Source organism: Gorilla gorilla, chromosome 13 (genome assembly GCF_029281585.2).
Source record: "Gorilla gorilla gorilla isolate KB3781 chromosome 13, NHGRI_mGorGor1-v2.1_pri, whole genome shotgun sequence".
In the NCBI taxonomy this organism is placed as follows: domain Eukaryota; kingdom Metazoa; phylum Chordata; class Mammalia; order Primates; family Hominidae; genus Gorilla; species Gorilla gorilla.
In genome coordinates, this window is record NC_073237.2 from 28,755,768 (window position 1) to 28,781,031 (window position 25,264).

The window sequence follows — 25,264 nt, forward strand, 5'->3', positions numbered from 1 at the left end:
AACCCCATCTCTACTAAAAATACAAGAAATTAGCCAGACATGGTGGCACATGCCTGTAATCCCAGCTACTCGGGAGGCTGAGGCAGGAACCTGGGAGGCGGAAGTTGCAGTGAGCCAAGAACGCACCAGTGCACTCCAGCCTGGGCAACAAGAGTGAAACTCCATCTCAAAATAAATAAATAAATAAAGACATGCTTTTATACTTCTTCTGGATTCAATCTAACCCCTACCCCAACACACACACACACACACACACACATACACATATATATATATATATATAATTTTTTTAAAGAGACATTTGCCCAGGCTGGAGTGCGGTGGTGCTATCATGGCTCACTGCATCCTTGCCCTCTGGGTCCCAAATAATCCTCCCACCTCAGCCTCCTGAGTAGCTAAGACAGGGTCTCATTATGTCGTCCAGGCTGGTCTCCAACTCCTGGGCTCAAGCATTCTTCCCACCTCGGCCTCTCAAATTGCTGGGATTACAAGCATGAGCTATCACACCCAGTTCCAACTTATATTTAATATGAGAATTGAAAATTATTTGCCCAAAAATGACAAGGCTAGTCATGAAAATGTTTTTAACAGATTACTCATACATGATACAAGCATATGTCTGAGATCTGAACAAAGTTACAAAAATGTACCAGACAGATGTCATCCCCCGCCCCAGCACCACCAAAAAAGTGCTGGGTGCCATCACAGCTTACCAACAAAACTAAGTGTTGATTACAACACTTAAACTCTATGGCACTTATAAAATGCTTATATTTTAAATGATTCGAACAAAAGCTCTTTCTAATTTTAAAGAATTTTTGTCTGTTTTCTTTGAAAATAGGGACTCAAATGTTATTGAAAGATTCTAACTTTGGCTAGTATCCTGATTAACTGGAAACAAAGCTGAAACTTTGGCACTAAGAATCATTGGAAAGATTTACAGTCAAGTTAACAAGCACACAATTAAGTCTTTTGTTTAACACTAATAACCACAGATGATACACAAAAATGATAAAATCTATCCACATTAATAATAACTATATTTGGCCAGGTGCGGCAGCTCACGCCTGTAATCCCAGCAATTTGAGAGGCCAAGGCAGGCGGATCACGAGGTCAGGAGTTCGAGACCAGCCTGGCCAGCATGGCGAAACCCCGTCTCTACTAAAAATACAAAAAATTAGCTGGGCATGGTGGCGTGCCCATGTAATCCCAGCTACTCGGGAGGCTGAAGCAGGAGAATTGCTTTAACCCGGGAGGCAGAAGTTGCAGTGAGCTGAGATCACACCACTGCACTCCAGCCTGGGTGACAGGGCGAGACTCCATTTCAATAATAATAATAATAATAACAACTAAATTTTCTTAAATAACCAAGTTCTATTGTAGATTGGTAACAAGGAGTTGAGGGAGAAAAACTACAAAAAAAAGTACTGTCCTAAAGATATGAGGCCAGCGTGGTGGCTCACGCCTGTAATCCCAACACTTTGGGAGGCAGAGGCGGGTGGATCACCTGAGGTCAGGAGTTCGAGACCAGCCTGGCCAACATGGTAAAACCCCGTATCTACTAAAAATACAAAAATTAGGAGCCAAGCATGGTGATTTATGCCTGTAATCCCAGCATTTTGGGAGGCTGAGGCAGGCAGATCATGAGGTCAGGAGATTGAGACCATCCTGGCCAACATGGTGAAACCCCATCTCTACTAAAAATACAAAAAATTAGCTGGGCGTGGTAGCACGTTCCTGTAATCCCAGCTACTCAGGAGGCTGAGGCAGGAGAATCTCTTGAACCAGGGAGTCGGAGGCTGCAGTGAGCCGACATGGCTCCACTGCACTCCAGCCTGGTGACAGAGCAAGACTCCATGTCAGGCCGAGTACAGTGGCTCATGCCTGTAATCCCAGCACTTTGGGAGGCTGAGATGGGAGGATCATGAGGTCAGGAGATCAAGACCATCCTGGCCAACATGGTGAAACCCCATCTCTACCAAAAATACAAAAATTAGCCGAGCATGGTGGTGTGTGCCTGTAATCCCAGCTACTCGGGAGGCTGAGGCAGGAGAATCACTTGAACCTGGGATGCAGAGGTTGCAGTGAGCCAAGATCACGTCATTGCACTGCAGCCTGGGCGACAGAACAAGACTCCATCTCAAAAAAAAAAAAAAAAAAAAGATATGAGTCAAATAAAATCCTGTAAAAGAAGTGATCTCCTTGCCTACCTTTCACATAGCAAACTACTACAGTGTGATATACGCTGACAAACTTATATTCTATAAATGAAACTAGGTCCTGGCTTAGGGACAGAAAAGATGAGGTAGAATACCTTTAAAGGGCTGCTGTTTCCCTTCACTAGCACCAATTGCAGGTATCTGGTTTAAAAATCAGTTTCCTTTCACTAATAAAGCCAATGCCAAGGTGATTTATTTAGTACATCCCCCAACCCTCCAGGGTCTTCGTACTTTAAAAGCTTTATTAAGAGAGAATGAACAAATAGTTCAGTGATTACTGGAAGGAGGAGGTAGGGATAAAGGGCAAAAAGGCATTTAAAGAGATGGGAACGTGGCCAGGCACAGTGGCTCACAGCTGTAATCCCAGCACTTTGGGAGGCCAAGGCGGATAGATCACTCGAGGTCAGGATTTCAAGACCAGCCTGGCCAACATGGTGAAACCCCCGTCTCTACTAAAAATACAAAAAAAAAAAATTAGCTAGGCATGGTGATGCACGCCTGTAATCCCAGCTACTCGGGAAACTGAGGCAGGAGGATCACTTGAACCCAGGAGGCGGAGGCTGCAGTGAGCCAAAATCGCGCCACTGAACTCCAGCCTGGGTGACTGAGACTCCATCTCCAAAAAAAAAAAAAAGGGGAGGGGGGAACAAAGAAAGCAGTATTTGTAATAATGGATAGAGACCACCGTTAAGTACTATTAATGATGGTGCTGTGAGAATTACAAAATATATGTCTTCCAAATATAACCAATTATGCCTCAGGAATTATCTTTTCTTTTTTTTTTTTTTTTTTGAGATGAAGTCTCGCACTGTCGCCCAGGCTGGAGTGCAGTGGCACGATCTCGGCTCACTGCAAGCTCCGCCTCCTGGGTTCACGCCATTCTCCTGCCTCAGCCTCCCGAGTAGTTGGGACTACAGGTGCCTGCCACCACGCCTAGCTAATGTTTTGTATTTTTAGTAGAGATGGGGTTTCACCGTGTTAGCCAGGATGGTCTCGATCTCCTTACTTCGTGATCCGCCCACCTCAGCCTCCCAAAGTGCTGGGATTACAGGCATGAGCCACCGCACCCGGCTTCTTTTTTAAGACAGGGTCTTGCTCTCTCACCCAGGCTGGAGTGCAGTGACGTCATCACTACTCACTGCAGCCTCATTCTCCTGGGCTCAAGTGATCCTCCCACCTCAGCCTCCTGAGTAGCTGAGACTACAGGCATGCACCACCATGCCCAGCTAATTTTTAAAATTTTTTTGTAGAGCTGAGGGCTCACTTTGTTGCCCGGGCTGGTCTCAAATTCCCAGACTCAAGCAATCCTCCCACCTCAGCCTCCCAAAGTGGAACTGTCCATTTTTATCCAATGTATCTAGAATTTAAAATATTATAGCTAACAATTTTCTGCCTCAACCTCAAATACCTTTTAGTTTCAGTCCTTATTACTGAAAATCTTCCTAAAATATTTGCGCCTATTTTCCTAAGTTCAATTTTTTAAATAGCCACTAAGTGCATGCCTAATGGCTGCGGTTGTGGCAGTTCCTTGAAGTTAGGTTCTGCATACCACTTTGGTGGAAGATAGTGAGTGGGCTGAATATGTAATGACTCAGGATAAACTCTAGGAAGACTTCATTTGCTTTGTTTCTTTCTAAATTGCTGATATGCCTATGATTCTGCAACCTGCCCGTTTTTTCTAAAAAAAAGTACAATTCCGTACTATTGGGGGGAGAAATCCCCAATAGAGGATAGCAAATGCATAATATTTAATTCAGGTATTATTGTGAGGAGATTCAAATTGAGGTTTTTTTAAAAAGAAGATCAAACTTAAAACTAAGTGAAAATCTGTAATTCCATGACTGGTTATCACCATCTTAAAGCCATCAGCGCCTCCTGCAGCAAAGGACTTAAAAATAAATAAATAAATAAAACAAAAAAAAACTATCTTAAAGCCACAAGCCAGGTAACACTGGCAAAATCATAAATATACAAAATAACATAGATATCTGTTGTAAGATGTGAAATCACAAGAAAATGTTACTCATATCCTAACAACAAAACAAGCCATATAATCTACAAAATCAGCTTTTTAATATACATTGTCTGGCATTCAATTAAAAATCATAAGACACAGAAAGAAGCAAGAAAATGTGATCCAGAATTGAGAGAGGAACCAGTCATCAGACCCAAATTCAGGGATAGCCAAGATATTGTAAACATCAGACAGGGAGCTTTAAAATAACAATAATAAATATGTTAAAGGGTCTAATGGAAAAACTAAACATGTGTGAGCAGATGGGAACTTCAGCAGAGAGATGGAAATATAAAGAGACAAATGGAAATGCCACAAGTGAAAAATGCATTATCAGAAAAGAAAAATTTTGATGGTTCATAAGCCAGGCTATGCTAATCCGAAGACAATAATCAGCATAAGAAAGACTTGGGACTTGAAGTCAGGTCAAAAGAAATTAGCCAAACTGAAATACAAAGAGAGAAAAAGGGAAAAAAAAATTGAACAGTGTTGAGAGATATCTGGAACAATACCAAACAACCTAATGCATATGTGATCATAGCTCACTATAACCTTGAACTCCCAGGCTTAAGCAATCCTCCTGTCCCAGGCTCCTGAGCAGCTAGGACTATAGAGAAGCTCCACCACACCTGGCTAATTTTTAATTTTTTGTAGAAACAAGGCCAGGCGCGGTGGCTCATGCCTGTAATCCCAGAACTTTGGGACGCAGAGGCAGGTGGATCACCTGAGGTCAAGAGTTCAAAACCAGCCTGGCCAACATGGCGAAACCCTGTCTCTACTAAAAATACAAAAATTAGCCAGGCATGGTGGTGCGCACCTATAATCCCAGCTACTCAGGGGGCTGAGACAGGAGAATTGCTTGAGCAATTGCTTGAGGAGGCAGAGGTTGCAGTGAGCAGAGATGGCACCACTGCACTCCAGCATGGGCGACAGAGCAGGACTCCATCTCAAAAAAAAAAACAAGAAACAGGGGGTTTTTCTATGTTGCCCAGGCTGGTCTCAAACTCCTGGCCTCAAGCAATCCCTCCAGCCCCCCCCCCCACACACACACAATAGAGTAGGAGGAAACTTTAGAAGGTAATGAATGTTTATGCCTTAATGATGGTGATGGTTTCATGAGTGTATACTTATCCTCAAACTCATCAAGATGTATACATTAAATATGTAAATATGTACAGCTTTTTATATATCAATTATACCTCGATAAAGTGATTTAAGGAGGGGGGCTAGTTTTATCAAATCTTATCACGGGGTCTATTTTTTCATAAATTAGAGTCTCAACACATTTTCCAGATAAATAACCTTTCTCCTAGATGAAAATAAGAATCAGTTAAAGAGGACTGAGATTTCTTTTTTCTTTTCTTTTTTTTTTTTTTTCCAGATGGCGTCTTGCTCTGTCACCCAGGCTGGAGTGCAGTGGTGTGATCTCGGCTCACTGCAAGCTCTTCCTCCTGGGTTCACGCCATTCTCCTGCCTCAGCCTCCCAAGTAGCTGGGACTACAGGCACCAGCCACCATGCTCGGCTAATTTTTTTTTGTATTTTTAGTAGAGACAGGGTTTCACCATGTTAGCCAGGATGGTCTGGATCTCCTGACCTCATGATCCGCCTGCCTCGACCTCCCAAAGTGCTGCGATTACAGGCGTGAGCCACCGCGCCGGGCCAGAGGATTGAGATTTTAAAGCACCAGGCTCCAAGAAAGTCCTTATCCAAACTAAGCGAAGGGTATGCTGTTTTTATAAGAAATGGATAATATTTCTAGAAGTCTGAGAAATAACTGTTTGTTTCCCTTATTCTGTTATTTAGGGATATATGGTCACTAGTAACAGTGAAGTTGTTCAACTTTAGTTGAAAATAATGAACTCAGAGGTAAATCAAGTGCTAGTCAAAGACAGCACAGCACCAGACCTAGTCAGTCCCAAATATTAAAAAGAAAAAAAAATACATTTTAATATCTGTCATGACAGCAGTTATTACCTCCTTGTCCACACCCCAAGTGCCACAGAAAAGTTACCCACATCCATTAACCTCCCAATGGACCAGTCAGATATCTAACTTTGGAGGATCCAATCCACAGGCTCATAAGCTAAGAAGGCTATGCCATCAGTTTGCCCTGACCAAAAGATATAAAATCTCTATCTCTATGATGCTAGCCACTGAAACTGAAAGATCAAGTAGCAAGCAGCACCTTAACTGGGGTGGCCATTTATAGCCCTGTGTACTCTACACTATTAGGCCAAGAAAGCAAGTCTATGAACTGAATAATAATGGATCACGGACACAGAGACATATAGTGAAGAAAGGCTAAGCAGCTTCCTGAGAAGTGGAAGGAGTAGCCTTAGTTCCTGGCTAATTTTAGCCTTGAGAGAGCAGAAACTGTTTTCTGTACTCACATGCCTACACAATTGCCTATTAAATATTCTCCATCTATTGCATTTCTATTATTTAAACTACCTGATATCTAAAAATAGGATACTTTACTCTAAAAACCCAACTACCCTGCCCAGCCAGCCGCCCCGTCCGGGAGGGAGGTGGGGGGGGTCAGCCCCCCGTCTGGGAGGGAGGTGGGGGGTCAGCCCCCTGCCCGGCCAGCCGCCCCGTCCGGGAGGTGAGGGGCGCCTCTGCCCGGCCGCCCCCACTGGGAAGTGAGGAGCCCCTCTGCCCGGCCACCACCCCGTCTGGGAGGTGTGCCCAACAGCTCATTGAGAGCGGGCCATGATGACAATGGCGGTTTTGTGGAATAGAAAAGGGGGCAAGGTGGGGAAAAGATTGAGAAGTCGGAGGGTTGCTGTGTCTGTGTGGAAAGAAGTAGATATGGGAGACTTTTCATTTTGTTCTGTACTAAGAAAAATTCTTCTGCCTTGGGATCCTGTTGATCTATGACCTTACCCCCAACCCCATGCTCTCTGAAACATGTGCTGTGTCCACTCAGGGTTAAATGGATTAAGGGCGGTGCAAGATGTGCTTTGTTAAACAGATGCTTGAAGGCAGCATGCTCGTTAAGAGTCATCACCACTCCCTAATCTCAAGTACCCAGGGACACAAACACTCTGCCTAGGAAAACCAGAGACCTTTGTTCACTTGTTTGTCTGCTGACCTTCCCTCCACTACTGTCCTATGACCCTGCCAAATCCCCCTCTGCGAGAAACACCCAAGAATGATCAATAAAAAAAATAAAATAAAATAAAAAATAAAAACCCAACTAGCTCTTTCCAGCCAGCGCCGAGCAATGGGCATCTCTCGGGAGAACTGACACAAGCACCACAAGACCGGGGGCAAGAGAAAGCCCTACCACAAGAAGCGGAAGTATGAGCAGGGGTGCCCAGCTGCCAACACCAACACTGGCCACTGCCACGTCCACACAGTCCATGTTTGAGGAGGTAACAAGAAATACCGTGCCCTAAGGCTGCATGTGGGGAATTTCTCCTGGGGCTCAGTGTTGTACTTGCAAAACGAGGATCATCGATGTTGTCTACAATGCGTTCAATAACGAGCTGGTCCATACCAAGACCCTGGTGAAGAACTGCTTCATGCTCATTGACAGCACACCGTATGGACAGCGGTACGAGTCCCACTATGCGCTACCCCTGGGTCACAAGAAAGGAGACAAGCTGACTCCTGAGGAAGAAGAGATTTTAAACAAAAAATGATCTAAAAAATTTCAGAAGAAATCGATGAAAGGAAAAAGAATGCCAAAATCAGCAGTCTCCTGGAGGAGCAGTTCCAGCAGGGCAAGCTTCTTGCGTGCATCACTTCAAGGCCGGGACGATATGGCCAAACAGACGGCTATGTGCTAGAGGGGAAGGAGTTGGAGTTCTATCTTAGGAAAATCAAGGTCCGGAAAGGCAAATAAATCCTCGTTTTGTCTTCACCCATGTAATGAAGGTGTTTATTGTTCTGTTCCCAAAAACCCAAAAAACAAAAAAAACAAAAACAAGTAAAGCCAGTGAAATTCAACCAGGAACTCAGCAAAAAGAGCCCTGTTAAAGGAGAAGCAGCCTAAGGGAGAAAGAAAATTTTTCTCCTAAATTTTACTCAGGTAGAAAGTTTCATTTAAACAATAACACTTTGGGCCGGGCACGGTGGATCACGCCTGTAATCCCAACACTTTGGGAGGCCAAGGCGGGCGGATCACGAGGTCAGGAGATCGAGACCATCCTGGCTAATACGGTAAAACCCCGCCTCTACTAAAAAATACAAAAAAATTAGCTGGGCATGGTGGCAGGCACCTGTAGTCCCAGCTACTCGGGAGGCTAAGGCAGAGAATGGCGTGAGCCCAGGAGGCAGAGCTTGCAGTGAGCCAAGATCGTGCTACTGCACTCCAGCCTGGGCGACATAGCGACACTCTGTCTCAAAAACAAACAAACAAACAAAATAACACTTTGGTTAAGAATTCTTTTTTTTTTTTTTTTTGAGACGGAACGGAGTGCATTGGCACCATCTCAGTTCACTGCAACCTCTGCCTCCCAGGTTCAAGCGATTCTCCTTCCTCAGCCTCCCGAGTAGCTGGGATTACAGGCATGCGTCACTACACCCGGCTAATTTTGTATTTTTAGTAGAGACAGGGTTTCTCCATGTTGGTCAGGCTGGTCTTGAACTCCTGACCTCAGGTGATCCACCCGCCTCGGCCTCCCAAAGTGCTGGGATTACAGGCGTGAGCCACCACGCCCGGCCTGGTTAGGAATTTAAGGAGATGTGGGAAATACCAGTCTTTATGAACAGACACCTTCAGAATTATAATCTTCTCTCTGGAATGTTCAGTTGAAACACAAAACATGTGGTCCAACTATTTTCAGTCTGATCAAAACAGATGTTCCAAAGATTCAAAACAGAAAGTCTATCTTTTGAAATAAGTGTAAATTTTTCATTTTTGCTATATTTTCTCTCCCTAAGCTTTTCCTCTGCCCTTGGCTCTGTCCTCTCTTTTCTCCCTTGAAAAGGTGATCTAGAGGGAATTCAGATCTGCCTTTTTTTCCCTTTTTCTTTTCTTAAGCTCAGTGGCAAGAATCATTTTTTGTTTGTTTGTTTGAGACAGGCTCTCATGTGATTCTGGCTGGAGTGCAGTGGCGTGATCATGGCTCACTGCAGCCTTGACCTCCCGGGCTCAGCACTTCTCCCACCTCCCAGCCTCTCGAGTAGCTGAGACTACAGGCACATACCAGCATACCCCGCTAATTTTTAAAATTTTTTTGTAGAGACAGGGTCTCACTATGTTGCTGAGGCTGGTCTTGAACTCCTGGCCTCAAGCGATCCTCTCACCTCAACCTCCTAATCTACTGTTGGGATTACAGGCATGAGCCAACGTGCCCTGCCCAGATCTGCCTTTCTACTATCATTTGAATACTTTTAAGAAGACCTGTAATAATCCATAAATAATAGGAAATAGCTCACCTGAAAAATAAGATGCCTGACCTCTTTAAGGAATGCTAATTCCAGAGTTTGAATAACTTCAAAAGGATTTTTAAAAACTCAGGCAGGTTATCTATGTAAGTATATGCACACTAACAAATCAAAATTCAAAGGCTGTTGTATAAAATATATAATCAAGTAAAATCACAATCACCGCTACACCACTCTGACTCAGCTGAGTGATCTTATCAAGCAACCACTGGCAGCTCAGAAGAGCATACCAACACGTCCCCAGGCAGTCTAGTAAATCATTCTTAAAATGATGTGATATATATATGTATTTTTTTGTTTGAGTCAGGGTCTCACTCTGTCACCCAGGCTGGAGTGCAGTGGCATGATCACTGCAACTTCAAACTTCTGGGATCAAGCAATCTTCCCACCTTAGCCCCCTGAGTAGCTGGGACTGCAGGCACATGCCACTGTGCCTGGCTGATATAATTTTTAACATGGAAGATTGGCTTTAAAACCTCTCTTAAAATAATTGTGTTATTTGGCTACTTCTGGTTTTAAATTCTTATCTTCTACTGTATTAAAAAAGGGTATAATTTTAACTTCTTAACTACCTCCACCTCCCTCCATTCCCCTCCAAAGGCAGATAGTAGTTTATTATTGTATTCCATTTTGGAAGGTTGTATCTTAGGAAAAGATGACAGAGAAACTCTTAATTTCAAATTCAAAATTATAAATATCAGTATTGATACCTCTGTAATATAGTGATTGATTTGTAGTAAATTACTTCCTTTGATGGGGCACAGGGAACTAAACTAAAACATTATAAAGCATTAACCAAAGGGTTAGAATTTTTCACACACACATGTGGAGAAGAGCTATGACCGAGGAACAGGAAAGGGAAAGGTAACTATACCTTCTTTTTTTTTTTTTTTTTTTTTGAGACGGAGTCTCGCTCTGTCGCCCAGGCTGGAGTGCAGTGGTGCGATCTCGGCTCACTGCAAGCTCCGCCTCCCGGGTTCACGCCATTCTTCTGCCCTCAGCCTCCCGAGTAGCTAGGACTACAGGCGCCCGCCAACACGCCCGGCTAATTTTTTGTATTTTTAGTAGAGACGGGGTTTCATCGTGTTAGACAGGATGGTCTCCATCTCCTGACCTCGTGATCCACCCGCCTCAGCCTCCCAAAGTGTTGGGATTACAGGCGTGAGCCACCGCGCCCGGCCAGTAACTATACCTTCAATGCTGCTGAAGAACCACAACAGGCAGACTCCTAATCTATCACTAGTAGTTTCAAGTACAATAACCAGAGACGCTCTGAAGTTTAACTACCCATTTGAAGAAATACTTCAAGTTCTCTGAAGACCTTTCGGATATACATGATACATTGTTGTACAACTTTATTTTTGTCAAGCTGTTCATTAAAAGAGACAAAAAGGGGCACTTGTACTTAAAACTATGCTAAGTGATTCCAAATCCTCTGATCAAATCATAACTTAAACCATGATTCTAACAGTCCACTTACCATGAAAATCTGCACCCAACTTCTTAGAAGCCATTTAGAACCTGAAAAACAAGGAAATATTTCTTAGGCACATTATACCTTGAAGGTAGTACACTTGAGAGTACAAAAAAGAAACCAGAAGACCTAAGGTTTCAGGGCTGACAGAATCCTCACGTCTCACTCCCAAAGTCCAAAAAAAAGATCCAGGCACTGTGGCTCATGCCTGTAATCCCAGTGCTTTGGGCGGCAGAGGTGGGAGGATCACTTGAGCTCAGGAATTTGAGACCAGCAACATAGTGAGACCCCATCTCTATATAAAAAAAATTAAAAATTAGCCGAGGCCAGGCTTGGTGGCTCACTCCTATATCCCAGTACTTTGTGAGGCCGAGCTGGGGGGATCACTTGAGCACAGGAGTTTGAGACCAGCCTGGGCAACATAGGGAGACCCTGTCCCTATAAAAAATTGAAAAAATTAGTTGGGCGTGTTGGCATACACCTGTAGTCCCAGCTACTTGGGAGGCTGAAATGGGAGGATCGCTTGTGCCCGGGAGACTGAGGTTGACTGAGGTTGCAGTGAGCCACTGCACTACAGCCTGGGCAACACAGCGAGACCCTGTCTCACACAAAAAAATAATTAATTAATGAAAATCAAAAATTCGCTGGGCGTGGTAATGCATGCCTATCGTCCTAGCTACTTGGGAGGCTGATGTGAGATGATCACTTAAGCTCAGGATTTGAGGCTGCAGTGAGTTAAGAAGGTGCCACTGAACTCTAGCCTGTGCAACAGCACAAGACCCTGTCTAAGAAAAGAGGAGAGGAGAGGGCAGGAGAGGAGAGGGGAGGGGAGGGGAGAGAAGGGGAGGGGAGGGGAGGGGAGGGGAGGGGGAGGGAAGAGGAGGGGAGGAGGAGGGAAAGGGGAGGGGGAGGGAAGAGGGGAGGGGGAGGGGAGAGGGGAGAGGGAGGGGAGAGGGGAGGGGGAGAGGGAGGGGAGAGGGGAGGGGGAGGGGAGAGGGGAGAGGGAGGGGAGAGGGGAGGGGGAGGGGAGAGGGGAGGGGGAGGGGAGAGGGGAGGGGGAGGGGAGGGGAGGGGAGAGGGGAGAGGGGAGAGGGGAGAAGGGAGGGGAGAGGGGAGGGGGAGAGGGGAGGGGAGAGGGGAGAGGGGAGAGGGGAGAAGGGAGGGGAGAGGGGAGGGGGAGAGGGGAGGGGAGAGGGGAGAGGGGAGAAGGGAGGGGAGAAGGGAGGGGAGAAGGGAGGGGAGAGGGGAGGGGAGGGGGAGAGGGGAGGGGAGGGGGGAGAGGGGAGGGGAAGGGAGAGGGAAGGGGGAGGGGAAGGGAGAGGGAAGGGGGAGGGAAAGGGGAAGAGAGAGGGAAGGGGAAGGGAGAGGGAAGGGGGAGGGGAGAGGGGAAAGTGGAGACGGGAAAGGGGAGAGAAGGGAGGGGAGGGGAGGGGAGAGGGGAGGGGAAGGGGGAGGGGGGAGGGGAGGGGAAGGGAGGGGAGAGGAGAGGAGAGGAAAGGAGGGGAGGGGAGGGAGACAAGACAAGACAATGTTCACAGGGGCATTTTTTTCAGATTAGGGACGCTGCACCAGTAAGTATGAGGCAAAAAGTTAGAAAATCTGAAATCTGAAACACTTCTGGTGCCAAGGATTTAGATGAGGGATACTCAACTTGTACATAAAAAATATTTACAATGGTTGCCTCTAAGTAATAGGACTGGGAATAATTCATAAAATATTTGTATTTCTGAACGTTATATGGTAACATCTATTAATGTGGTAGTTTCTTTTAAAACTTTTCTTGAAAAGTTTCTGTTTTCAGCCAGGCGTGGTGACTTACACATGTAATCCCACATTTTGGAAGGCTGAGGCAGGTGGATTACTTGAGCCCAGGAGTTCCAAGACCAGCCTGGGCAACATGGTGAAACCTCATCTCTACAAAGATACAAAAAATTTGCCGGTGTGGTGTTGCATGCCTGTAGTCCCTGCTACTCGGGAGGCTGAGGTAGGAGAATCACCTGAGCCCAGGAAGTCAAGGCTGCAGTGACCAGTGATTGTGCCACTGCACTCCAGCCTAGGCGACACAGCAAGACCCTGTTTCCAAAAAGAAAAAAAAAAAAAAAGTTTCCATTTTTCAGCACGGTGTAGAGATAGAGTGTATTCTGTTTGATATTGTAGTTCATGGAGAATTAAATTTATAAAGTGTATGTATTATCAATTTTCAAAGAACCAGCAAACCATACTGAAAATGATTTAACCTTTCTATATGCGCAGAAAACATTCATAGGCATCTCGCTGTCGCCCAGGCTGGAGTGCAGTGGCACAATCTTTATTGCAACCTCTGCCTCCCAGGTTCAAACAATTCTCATGCCTCAGCTTCCCTGAGTAGCTGGGATTACAGGAGTGTGCCATCACACCCGGCTAATTATTTTGTATTTTTAGTAGAAACGGGGTTTTGCCATGTTGGATAGGCTGGTCTTCAACTCCTGGGCTCAAGTGATCCACTCACCCCAGCCTCCCAAAGTGCTGCAATTACAGGCATGAGCCACTGCACCCAGTCTCACAGTGAGACTTCTAAAACCCAGAAGCAAGATTCTTAGCAGCCTCAACCTTCCCACGTAGGCACATACCAGAAATCTGTTTTCCTAAATTGGGAAAGTAGCGGTATCTAAACTTCCAGCAATGAGAGTTGTGAATATGCTCACAGACATATGCAGAAAATTAGTGTTTCATTTCTATAACCCCAATAAAAATTGTGTGATATCAGCTGTTTGAAGAAGCAACTGTTGTTGAGGTAAAGAACTTGAGAGAGGCTGTTTGAGTCTTTGATTTAATAAATAATTTTCCAAACAACACCTAGAATATGCTGACATCAGGAATGTTATAAAGAAGTTCCACCAAAATTTAAATGGATGTGCTTGGCTTTTTTTTTTTTTTTTTTTTTTGAGATGGAGTCTCGCTCTGTCACCAGGCTGGAGTGCAGTGGCATGATCTTGGCTCACTGCAACCACCGCCTCCCGGGTTCAAGCCATTCTCCTGCCTCAGCCTCCCGAGTAGCTGGGACTACAGGCCCCCGCCACCACGCCTGGCTAATTTTTTGTATTTTTAGTAGAGACGGGGTTTCACCATGTTGGCCAGGATAATCTGGATCTCTTGACCTTGTGATCCACCCGCCTCGGCCTCCCAAAGTGCTGGGATCACAGGCGCGAGCTACTGCGCCCAGGCAGATGCTTGGCTTTTTTAAAAGGCTCAACTGTTCACCATAAAAAAATGAATGAAATCCAGCATGAGAATCACTTGAGGCTGGGAGACGGAGGTTGCAGTGAGCCGAGATGGTGCCACTGCACTCCAGCCTGGGCAACTCAGCAAGACTGTCTCAAAAAAAAAAAAAGAATGAAATCCTGTCATTTATGACAATGTGAATGAATCTGCAGGACTTTGTGTTAACTGAAAAAAGCCAGACACAGAAAGACAAATTTTGTATGATCTTACTCATACAGAATCTAAAAAAGTTTATCTCATAAAAGCAGAGGCTTTTTTTTTGTTACTCAGGTAACAAACTGCACATGTGTCCCCAAATCAAAATAAAAGTTGAAAAAACAAAAATTAAAAAAATTAAAAAAACCACCACCACCACCACCAGCCAGGCACGGTGGCTCACAACTGTAATCTTAGAACTTTGAGAAGCCAAAGAAGGCAGATCACCTGAGGTCAGGAATTCGAGACCAGCCTGGCCAACATGGTGAAACCCAGTATCTACAAAAATACAAAAATTAGCTGGGCATGGTGGCACATGCCTGTAGTCTCAACTACTCGGGAGGCTGAGGCAGAAGAATCACTTGAACCCAGGAGGCAGAGGCTGCAGTGAGCCGAGATCACGCCACTGCACTCCAGCTTGGGCAACAGACAGAGATTCTGTCTCAAAACAGTAACAACAATCACCTATGCTATCTGCCTAGGGCCATTCACAGGATGGTAAATCAGATGACTCCATTCTCTGACTGACCAAGGCTGATGGCATCCTCTCAAAGAACTTCTGACTGCGGAGAATCAGAGATGTGGAATATTTATCATAAATAAATAGCAAACACCCCTCCCAAAAAAGTAGAGAGTATAATAGTAATTACCAGAGGCCGGAGAGGTGGGGAGGGTAGTAAAGGGAAGGGCAGGGAGTGGGATGGGGAGAAGTTGAGGAACGATTAAAGTTACCATCACATAGGAAGAATAAGTTCTGGTATTCTATTGTACAGTAAGGTGACTACAGTTAACAATAATATATTCTACATTTCAAAATTAACTAGAGCTCAGGAGTTTGAGACCAGCCTGGGTAATATGGCAAAACCCCATCTCTACTAAACATACAAACATTAGCCGAGCATGGTGGTACGCACCTGTAGTCCCAGCTACTTGGGAGGCTGAGGTGGGAGGATGGCTTGAGCCCAGGAGGCAAAGGTTGCCGTGAGCCATGATTAAGCCACTGCACTCCAGCTTGGGCAAGAGAGCCAGTCTCAAAAAAAAAAAAAAAAAAAAAAAATTAGCATGGTGTGGTGGTGCATGCCTGTAGTCCCAGCTAATCAGGTTCACTTGAGTCCAGGTGGTAAAGGCTGCAGTGAACTATGATCGCACCACTGCACTGCAGCCTGGGCAACAGAGTGAGACCCCAGCTCTAAAAAAAATTTAAAATAAAAAAAAGAAGACATAAAAGTTCACAAATATTGTGTGATGCCATTCATATGAGGTGTCCAGAAAGGGAAAATCCAAAGAGACTGAAAGCAGACTGGCGGTTGCCAGGGTCTGGGAAAGAGAAACTGTGTAATTGGTTAAGGGTCTCCTTTGGAGTGAAGGAAAGGTTTCAGAACTAGATATGGTGATTACACAACACTATGAGAGTACTAAATGCCACTAAATTGATCATTTTAAAATGGTTAATTTCATGCTATGTGAATTTCACCTCAGTAAGTTGTTTTTAAAATTAAATTACAAGAAAAAAATGGCAGAAAAAAATTGGCAGCAGAGAGGTGCTCCAGAGGAGAGGGCCAGAAAGACGCGTGTCAACAACTTCCGAGTTTGAAAATCAGAGAGGCAATGAGGCAGTGAACAACTAGATAGAAGACCACAAGGAATAGTAAATGAAAAATAAAATACAGTTCTCTTTATTAGTAAATAATGTAAAATTTTTAAAATCATGCCTCAATAGAGCTGATAAAATAGATTTTTTTCCAATATTATATATTATTTTCCACAGTCCTTAAGAATATGAGAAATCTATATTTGGGCACATAAAGATTTTTCTAAGGTCCACTATGCAGCAAAACTTCAGTCTCTCAAAGCTCAAAGGCATTTTAATACCTACTTAGGGTGAGTTTTCTTCCCCCAGAACATCTTTTATATATATGTACATACATGTATGTATGTGTGTGTGTACATATATATATGTACACACATTTCACCAATAACTTCCTGTACTTTTTTAAACCCCTTTATTATTTATTTTTCCATAAGTTATTGGGGTACAGGTGGTATTCAGTTACATAAGTTCCTTAGTGGTGATTTGTGAGATTTCGGTGCACCCATCACCCGAGCAGTATACGCTGCACCCTATTTGTGGTCTTTTATCCCTCGCCCCCCTCCCACCCTTCCCCCCAGGTCACCAAAGTCCACTGTATCATTCTTATGCCTTTGCGTCCTCATAGCTTAGGTTTCACGTATCAGTGAGAACATACGATGTTTGGTTTTCCATTCCTGAGTTACTTTACTTAGAACAGTCTCCAATCTCATCCAAGTCACTGCAAATGCTAATTCATTCCTTTTTACAGCTGAGCAGTATTCCATCATATATATGTATATGACACATATATACATACGTATATACATATATACACACACACACACACTATCGTATATACATATATACACACAGCAGTTTATCCATTCGTTGATTGATAGGCATTTGGGTTGGTTCCACGATTTTACACTTGTGAATTGTGCTGCTATAAACATACATGTGCAAGCATCTTTTTCAAATGACTTCTTTTCCTCTGGGTAGATATCCAGTAGTGGGACTGCTGGATCAAATGGTAGTTCTACTCTTAGTTCTTTAAGGCATCTCCACACTGTTTTCCAGAGTGGCTGTACTAGTTTACATTCCCACAGCAGTGTAAATGTGTTGCCTGATCACTGCATCCATGCCAACATCTACTGTTTTTTTATTTTTTTATTATGGCCATTCTTGCAGGAGTAAGGTGGTATCACATTGTGGTTTTGATTTGCACTTCCCTGATCATTAGTGATGTTGGGCATTTTTCATGTTTGTTGGCCATCTGTATATCCTCTTTTGAGAACTGTCTATTCATGTCCTTAGCCCACTTTTTGATGGGATTGTTTTTTTCTTACTGAGTTGGTTGTAGATTCTGGATATCAGTCCTTTGTCAGATGTATAGATTATGAAGATTTTCTCCCACTCTGTGGGTTGTCTGTTTACTCTGCTGACAAAAGCTCTTTAGCTTAATTGGGTCCCAGCTATTTATCTTTGTTTTTATTGCATTTGCTTTTGGGTTCTTGGTCATGAATCCTCGCCTAAGCCAATGTCTAGAAGGGTTTTTCCAATGGTATCTTCTAGAATTTTTTATAGTTTCAGGTCGTTAAGTCCTTAATATATCTTGTATAAGGTGACAGATGAGGATCCAGTTTCATTGTCCTACATATGGCCAGCCAATTATCCCAGCGCCGTTGTTAAAAAGGGTATCCTTTCCCCACTTTATGTTTTTGTTTGCTTTGTCGAAGATCAGTTGGCTGTAAGTATTTGGGTTTATTTCTGGGTTCTCTATTCTGTTCCATTGGTCTGTGTGCCTATTTTTATACCAGTACCATGCTGTTTTGGTGACTATGGCCTTATAGTATAGTTTGAAATCAGGTAGTGTGATGCCTCCAGATTTGTTCTCTTTGCTTAGTCTTGCTTTGGCTGTGCAGGTTCTTTTTTTGTTCCATATGAATTTTAGAAATGTTGTTTCTAATTCTGTGAAGAATGATGGTGGTATTTTGATGGGGATTGCATTGAATCTGTAGATTGCTTTTGGCAGTATGGTCATTTTCACAATATTGATTCTACCCATCCATGAGCATGGGATGTGCTTCCATTTGTTTGTGCCATCTATGATTTCTTTCAGCAGCGTTTTGTAGTTTTCCTTGTAGAGGTCTTTTGACTCCTTGGTTAGGTATATTCCTAAGTATTTTTATTTTTTTGCAGCTGTTGTAAAAGGGGTTGAGTTTTTTATTTGATTCTCTGCTTGGTCACTGTTGGTGTATAGAAGAGCTTCTGATTTGTGTACATTAATCTTGTATCCAGAAACTTTGCTGAATTCTTTTATCAGTTCTAGGAGCTTTCTGGAGGAGGCTTTAGGGTTTTCAAGGTAAACGATCATATTGTCAGCAAACAGTGACAGTTTGACTTCCTCTTTACCAGTTTGGATGCCCTTTCTTTCTTTCCCTTGTCTGACTGCTTTGGCTAGGACTTCCAGTACTATGTTGAACAGGAGTGGTGAGAACGGGCATCCTTGTCTTGTTCTAGTTCTCACAGGGAATGCTTTCCACTTTTCCCCATTCAGTATTATGTTGGCTGTAGGTGTGTCATAGATGGTTGAGTTTTTTCGTTTTTGTTTTTGAGACAGAGTCTCGCTCTGTCGCCCATGCTGGAGTGCAATGGTGCGATCTCGGCTCACTGCAACTTCCACCTCCTGGGTTCAAGCGATTCTCCTGTCTCAGTCTCCTGAGTAGCTGGGATTACAGGCGCCTGCCACCATGCCGAGCTAATTTTTGTATTTTTAGATGAGACGGGGTTTCACCATGTTGGCCAGGCTGGTCTCAAACTCCTGACCTCAGGTGATCCACCTGCCTCGGCCTCCTAAAGTGCTGGGATTACAGGTGTGAGCCACTGCACCTGGCCCAGAGATGGCTTTCATTACATTGAGGTATGTCCCTCATATGCTGATTTTGCTGAGAGTTCTAATCATAAAGGGATGCTGGATTTTGTCAAATGCTTTTTCTGCATCTATTGAGATGATCATGTGATTTTTGTTTTTAATTCTGTTTATGTGGTGTATCACATTTATTGACTTAAATATGTTAAACCATCCCTGCATCCCTGGTATGAAACCCACTTGATCATGGTGGATTATCTTTTTGATATGTTGCTGGATTTGGTTAGCTAGTATTTTGTTAAGGATTTTAGCATCTATGTTCATCAAGGATATTAGTCTGTAGTTTTCTTTTTTGGTTATGTCCTTTCCTGGTTTTGGTAGGGTGATGCTGGCTTCATACAATGAATTAGGCATGGTTCCTTCTTTATCTTGTGGAATAGTGTCAAAAGGATTGGTACCAACTCTTCTTTGAATGTCTGGTAGAATTCTGCTGTGAAGCCATCTGGTCCTGGACTTTTTTTGTTGGTAATTTTTTAATTACCATTTCAATCTTGCTGCTTGTTATTGGTCTGTTCAGGGTATCCAATTCCTCCTGATTTAAGCTAGGAGGGTTGTATTTTCCCTAAACCCATTTATTTTACAATACTCTCCTACTATCTAAATACTCAATTATGGAAAAATGATTAAATAATGGAAAATCCAGAAGATAACGTTGTGATGGCACTAAGAGTGTCTACTAAAGGCACATAACATAGGAGTAGACATGGAACTAAAAAAATTATTTTATTTTTAGAAAGCATATAATAAATAGAAAATAACTGTGTGTGTGTGTGTGTGTGTGTGTGTGTGTGTGTGTGTTTTAATAGAAATGAGGTCTCACTATGTTAACCAGGCTGGTTTTGAACTTCTGAACTCAAGCTATCCTGCCTCCCAAAGTGCTAGGATTACAGGCATGAGCCACCATTCCTGGCCAATAATTATAAATTTTAAAATGTTTTAATAAATTAAATTAAATTGCCTTATGTAAAAAATGTGCACAAAACAAGACTGAAAGAAATGTTTGCCACTAATGTAAAGCTATAATTAATCACAGGGAAAAAAATTTTATAATCAATCATAAATTTCCACTAAAATAAGTATATGCTTCTATTAAAGGGAAATTATCAATCAAAAATAACAATAAAACATATTCTTTTTCTTTTTTAGCTGGTGGTATGGATTGGAACACACATTCATAATTCAAGAACTTTTACACTAATAAAACTTAGAAATCCCAAAACCAACAACTTATCAGTGATGTTCTATTTTTCCAGCTCAGTATCACTTCAGTTCAAATGCTACAGGAAGAAAACCCGGTAACTTAAAATCTGAATTACTGGTTAAAGACATCAGAAAAAAGAACAAAGAATAAATCTAAGAATAAAAAGAGATGGGGAAACAGGTAACAAGAGAAATGCAGGGAGAGAAGGAGGAGCCAGAATGAAAGAAGAGGAGATGGGTTAAGGAATGGAAAGAAATGGGAAAAGGAAAAGTTGAAGGAGGCAGGGATAGGAGACAAGGAAATTTTTAAAAAGTAATAATAAAAAACACCTTGCGAAGGACCAGGCCCTCTGAGAAAGGGAGGAGAAAGCCCAAGGGCAACTGTATTAATGTTCTCTCATTTTCACTTCCTTTCCTTTTGCATATCTGTCAAATTATTATAATACTCTCTAAAACGCTTCCCAAAACAAAATAGCAACTCAGAATCTCAGTAAGCTATCAGTCACACTTCTAAAATAATAGCTGCAATCAGTAATTTCCCAAGATACAAATTAATCCAGGAAATTATCTAATTTACACAAAAAGATGGCTTTGGGAATCATCACATTTCAAGCCTGAAGAAAAATTAACTCCCATACAAGTCATAGCAACATTTATGTTTGTAACTGCTAGTAACATGTCAATATTAGGCTATAATATATTCATGAGAAAGAAGTTTTCTGTCTTCTCTCTGGGGTCTCAAAGGCATTTTGGAGCCTCAGCTCCCTCATCAGTAAAATAAAGGTAGTAGACTGAATAACCAGCCAACTCTAGATAGACCATAAATCTATAATGAGAGAATAAAATGAAGGAAAAATATTCATGTTTCCAAATTAAATATTGAGTATTCAAGATAAATGATACCAATGTCTATATTGACAAAATTAAAAGCTAGCAATCATATGTTCATCGTCCCATTTTTTTTCTTACTAATCCATAAAACCCAAGCCTGGAAACCATTCCCCTATACCACATATAAAGTAACCTCAAATGATTCTTATTATAAAAATTAACAAAAGATACTTTTATATACTGCCTGACATGCAGAAAGAGCTCCACAAAGGTTGACAAATTATTCAAACCAGCAACGATGTGTTTAAAGAAAAAGAAGGTTGGTGAATTAAATATAACTTTCAAAAAGGCAAAACATTTCCAACCACTCTACCAGTAAACTAGTATACCTATAGAAAACATGTAAAAAAAAAAATTTTTTTTTTTTTTTAAAGATGGAGTCTCCCTCTGTCGCTCAGGCTGGAGTGTGGTGACACAATCTCGGCTCACTGCAACTCTCTGCCTCCCAGGTTCAAGCAATCTTCCTGCCTCAGCCTCCCAGGTAGCTGGTACTACAGGCACACACCACCATGCCCAGCTAATTTTTTTGTATTTAGTAGAGACAGGTTTTTGCCATGTTGGCCAGGCTGGTCTCGAACTCCTGACCTCAGGTGATCCACCCATCTTGGCCTCCCAAAGTGCTGAGATTACAGGTGTGAGCCACCGCACCTGGCCTGAAAACATGTAAATTTTTATTTGAACAGAATAGTATTACAATATTTTTTTGTGTGAGTTAAGAATGTAACTGTGAAGACTGAATTCAATTTGTGAGGCCTTGCTTTCAGTCAGATTAAGTCTGAGAATTAGCAAGAGACACTACTTTCAGGATCTATCACTGTCCACAAGCTCTGTGTTTGCAAAACTTAGCCCGCTTATTACTGTCTGCTGCACATCGGCGTACTTGGCTGAAAATGGAAGGCCAACAAGAGGTCACAGTACCCTGATTCATACTGAGGAACATTTCAACAGCTCCAGTAAGCTTTTCTTTACACATCAATTTCTTTTAATTCAGCTGGAATAAAATACTGGTTCAGATTTTCCTAAGCACCCGTTTTATCACAAACTAAAAAAGAAAATTGGAGTCACTAGCCTACAGAAACAAGATTTAATAGGCCCTGACATTGTGGAAAAGGGAGAAGTATGTTTATGTGGATATGGAAACAAATAAGGATAAGATATTTTTATAATGGTGGGATCACAAATTTAGCCTTTTGGTTTTTCCTTTTGTGCTGTTTTCCAGGTTTCCTGTACTGAGCATAGATGAATATATTTATCTATGATCAACACACACATACTTTGTAATTGGGGGAAAAAAACTGGTATGCAACAAGTACCTATAAGAGGATTAAAAAGAAACACAATAATATGTAATTCAACAGAGCGCTGGAAAAAAACACAAACAAAAAAAAAAGGTAACTAATGAAAGATAACGACTTCAGAGAGAGAAAAAAGAACAAAGAATAAATCAGTGGTTTCTAGACCAGTAAGCATACAAATGACTCTAGGTTATAGACTTCATGGAGGTGTAACAGGTGTTTTACTTTATTAACAATAAAGAGTGCAAACCATTGTGTTTTACTTTATTAACAATAAAGAGTGCAAACCACTAAATAACAATACTGAATTGCCCCAAATAACATAGCATTACCACTCATAAGGCAAAAATGATAGGAAACAAAAACTAGGCAGAAATAGATAACAAATCTAATTTAGCTCTAATCTAGATTTAATTTATATTGTTAGATCAAAAGCATCTTGAAAGCAGGACAAACTTTTTAAAATACCCAAAGAACATCTTACAAAACTTGTGTAAATATTAGGACACAAAGAAAACCATGATAAATTTCCAAAATCAGAAGTAGCTGAGTCAGGCCAGGCGTGGTGGCTCACGCCTGTAATCCCAGCACTTTGGGAGGCCAAGGCAGGCAGATCACTTGAGGTCAGGAGTTTGAGACCAGCCTGGCCAACATGGTGAAACTCCATCTCTACTAAAAATACAAAAAATATTAGCCGGGTCTCATGGCATATGCCTGTAATCCCAGCTACACGGGAGGCTGAGGCAGGAGAATGGCTTGAACCCAGGAAGCGGAGGTTGCGGTGAGCCGAGATCACGCCACTGCACTCCAGCCTGAGCAACAGAGTGAGACTCCACCTCAAAAAATAAAACTAAAATACGTAGCTGAGTTAATAACCAGCTCGACCTCGGCTCACTCCATCCAGGCTTGAGCCTCCACCATCCAGGCTCAAGCAATTCTCCCGCCTCAGCCTCCCGAGTAGCTGGGATTACAGGTACCCACCACCCACACCCAGCTAATTTTTTTTTTTTCTGAGACAGAGTCTCACTCTGTTGCCCAGGCTGGAGTGCAGTGGTGCCATCTCGGCTCACTGCAAACTCCGCCTCCCAGGTTCACGCCATTGTCCTGCCTCAGCCTCCCGAGTAGCTGGGACTACAGGCGCCCGCCACCACGTCCGGCTAATTTTTTTGTATTTTTAGTAGAGACGGGATTTCACCGTGTTAACCAGGATGGTCTCAATCTCCTGACCTCATGATCTGCCCGCCTCAGCCTCCCAAAGTGCTGGGATTACAGGCGTGAGCCACCGCGCCCGGCTAATTTTTTTATTTTTAGTAGAGGCAGGGTTTCACCATGGTGGCTAGGATGGTCTCGAACTCCTGACCTCAGGTGAACTGCCTGCCTCGGCCTCACAAAGTGCTGGGATTACAGGCATGAGCCACTGTGCCCGGCCTCCAATGGGATTTTAATGGATCCAAAATATAGAAAAGTGTCTAATTTGTATTTACAAAATGAGTATAATATTGGTGCCAAAAAACTTCGGAAAAATCGAATATATAAATACAGATATGAAAATCCTTGATTAAAAAAAAAGTAACCACCAAAATTACCAGTACATTTTAGGAATAAACCATGTCCAAGTGAGATTTTTTGCATAAATACAGTCCAACACCAACATTAACAATTCTGTTGATATAATTCAGCATTAATGCTCAAAGAAGAAAAATCATATGGCTATCTCCTTTACATGAGTTTTAAAAAACAAAAAACTAATACCAAATACCAGATTATGCTGACTAGTGGGGAGACTACAGAAGTATTCCCACGAAGGACAGCAACAAGACAAAGATATCCATTATTATCACAATTGCTTAGCATTGTTATTTCATATTAGATGGGAGAAATAAAAAGCATAAAAACTCAGATAAGAAACTTTCCCAGGAAAACCCAAAAACTGACAAGAGAATATGATAAACTATTTCTGGATACAAAATTAATATTCTGAAACAAATTAATACTCTGAAACAGCCTTCATATATACATGGCCAGATAATAAATATAATGTGCTGAAACAAGAGAACTGCTTAAGCCCAGGAGTTCGAGTCCAGCCTGGGCAACATTGCAAGATCCCATCTCTTTAAAAAAAAAAAAGAAATAAATAAAAAGAAATATAAGAGAAACACACAACATACCAATATACCACAGCAGTTAACAACTAGGAATAAACTGAAGACATAAAGGGAGAAAACTAAACCTGTACTGAAAGACACAAAAGAAAACTTAGACAATTAGAAAAACATACAATACTCTTGAGCGGGATATTCAACATTATTAAGATCAATTCTAAGTTGCTATACAAATTTGCCATGATGCAAATGAAAACTGAAGTACCATGTTTTTCTTTTTTTTTTTTTAATTAGACAAGCTGATTCTAAAGTTCATGTAGAAATAACAATTAAGCGGCCAGGCGCGGTGACCCACGCCTGTAATCCCAGCACTTTGGGAGGCCGAGGTGGGTAGATCACCTAAGGTCAGGAGTTTGAGACCAGCCTGGCCAACATGGTGAAACCCCATCTCTACTAAAAATACAAAAATTAGCTGTGGCGGGAGCCTGTAATCCTAACCCACTCCAGAGGCTGAGGCAGGAGAATCACTTGAACCTGGGAGGCAGAGGTTGCAGTGAGCTGAGCTCACACCATTGCACTCCAGCCTGGGCGACAAGAGAAAAATTCCATCTCAAAAAAAAAAAAAAAGAAATAACAATTAAGCAAACGCAGAAAAAAAAGAAAAAATGTCCGAAGAAAATGGAGACTAGCCTATCAGATATTAAAATATTAGAAGA

The 25,264-nt window shown here is 42.4% G+C and overlaps 1 protein-coding gene and 1 pseudogene across 5 annotated transcripts in view; one reads left to right on the plus strand and one right to left on the minus strand.

Moving 5' to 3' along the window:
* UBAP1 (ubiquitin associated protein 1) overlaps positions 1-25,264 on the minus strand; it is a 74,638-nt gene that overhangs the window by 21,116 nt on the left and 28,258 nt on the right. Inside the window, exons 2-3 of one of the 5 annotated variants that reach the window (XM_055351660.2) lie at positions 15,476-15,591; positions 11,112-11,152 (exon numbers count right to left, since the gene is read on the minus strand). The exons of 1 other annotated variant lie outside the window; for it this stretch is intronic. In XM_055351660.2, the coding sequence (XP_055207635.1) occupies positions 11,112-11,152; positions 15,476-15,551 (117 nt within the window). In that variant the 5' untranslated portion in view covers positions 15,552-15,591. Of the gene's footprint in view, positions 1-11,111; positions 11,153-15,026; positions 15,046-15,475; positions 15,592-25,264 lie in introns of those variants that run through there. 3 more of the 5 variants (XM_055351659.2, XM_019033427.4, XM_031014675.3) reach the window with 3 other exon arrangements.
* Positions 7,461-8,084, plus strand: LOC101151951 (small ribosomal subunit protein eS8-like; annotated as a pseudogene).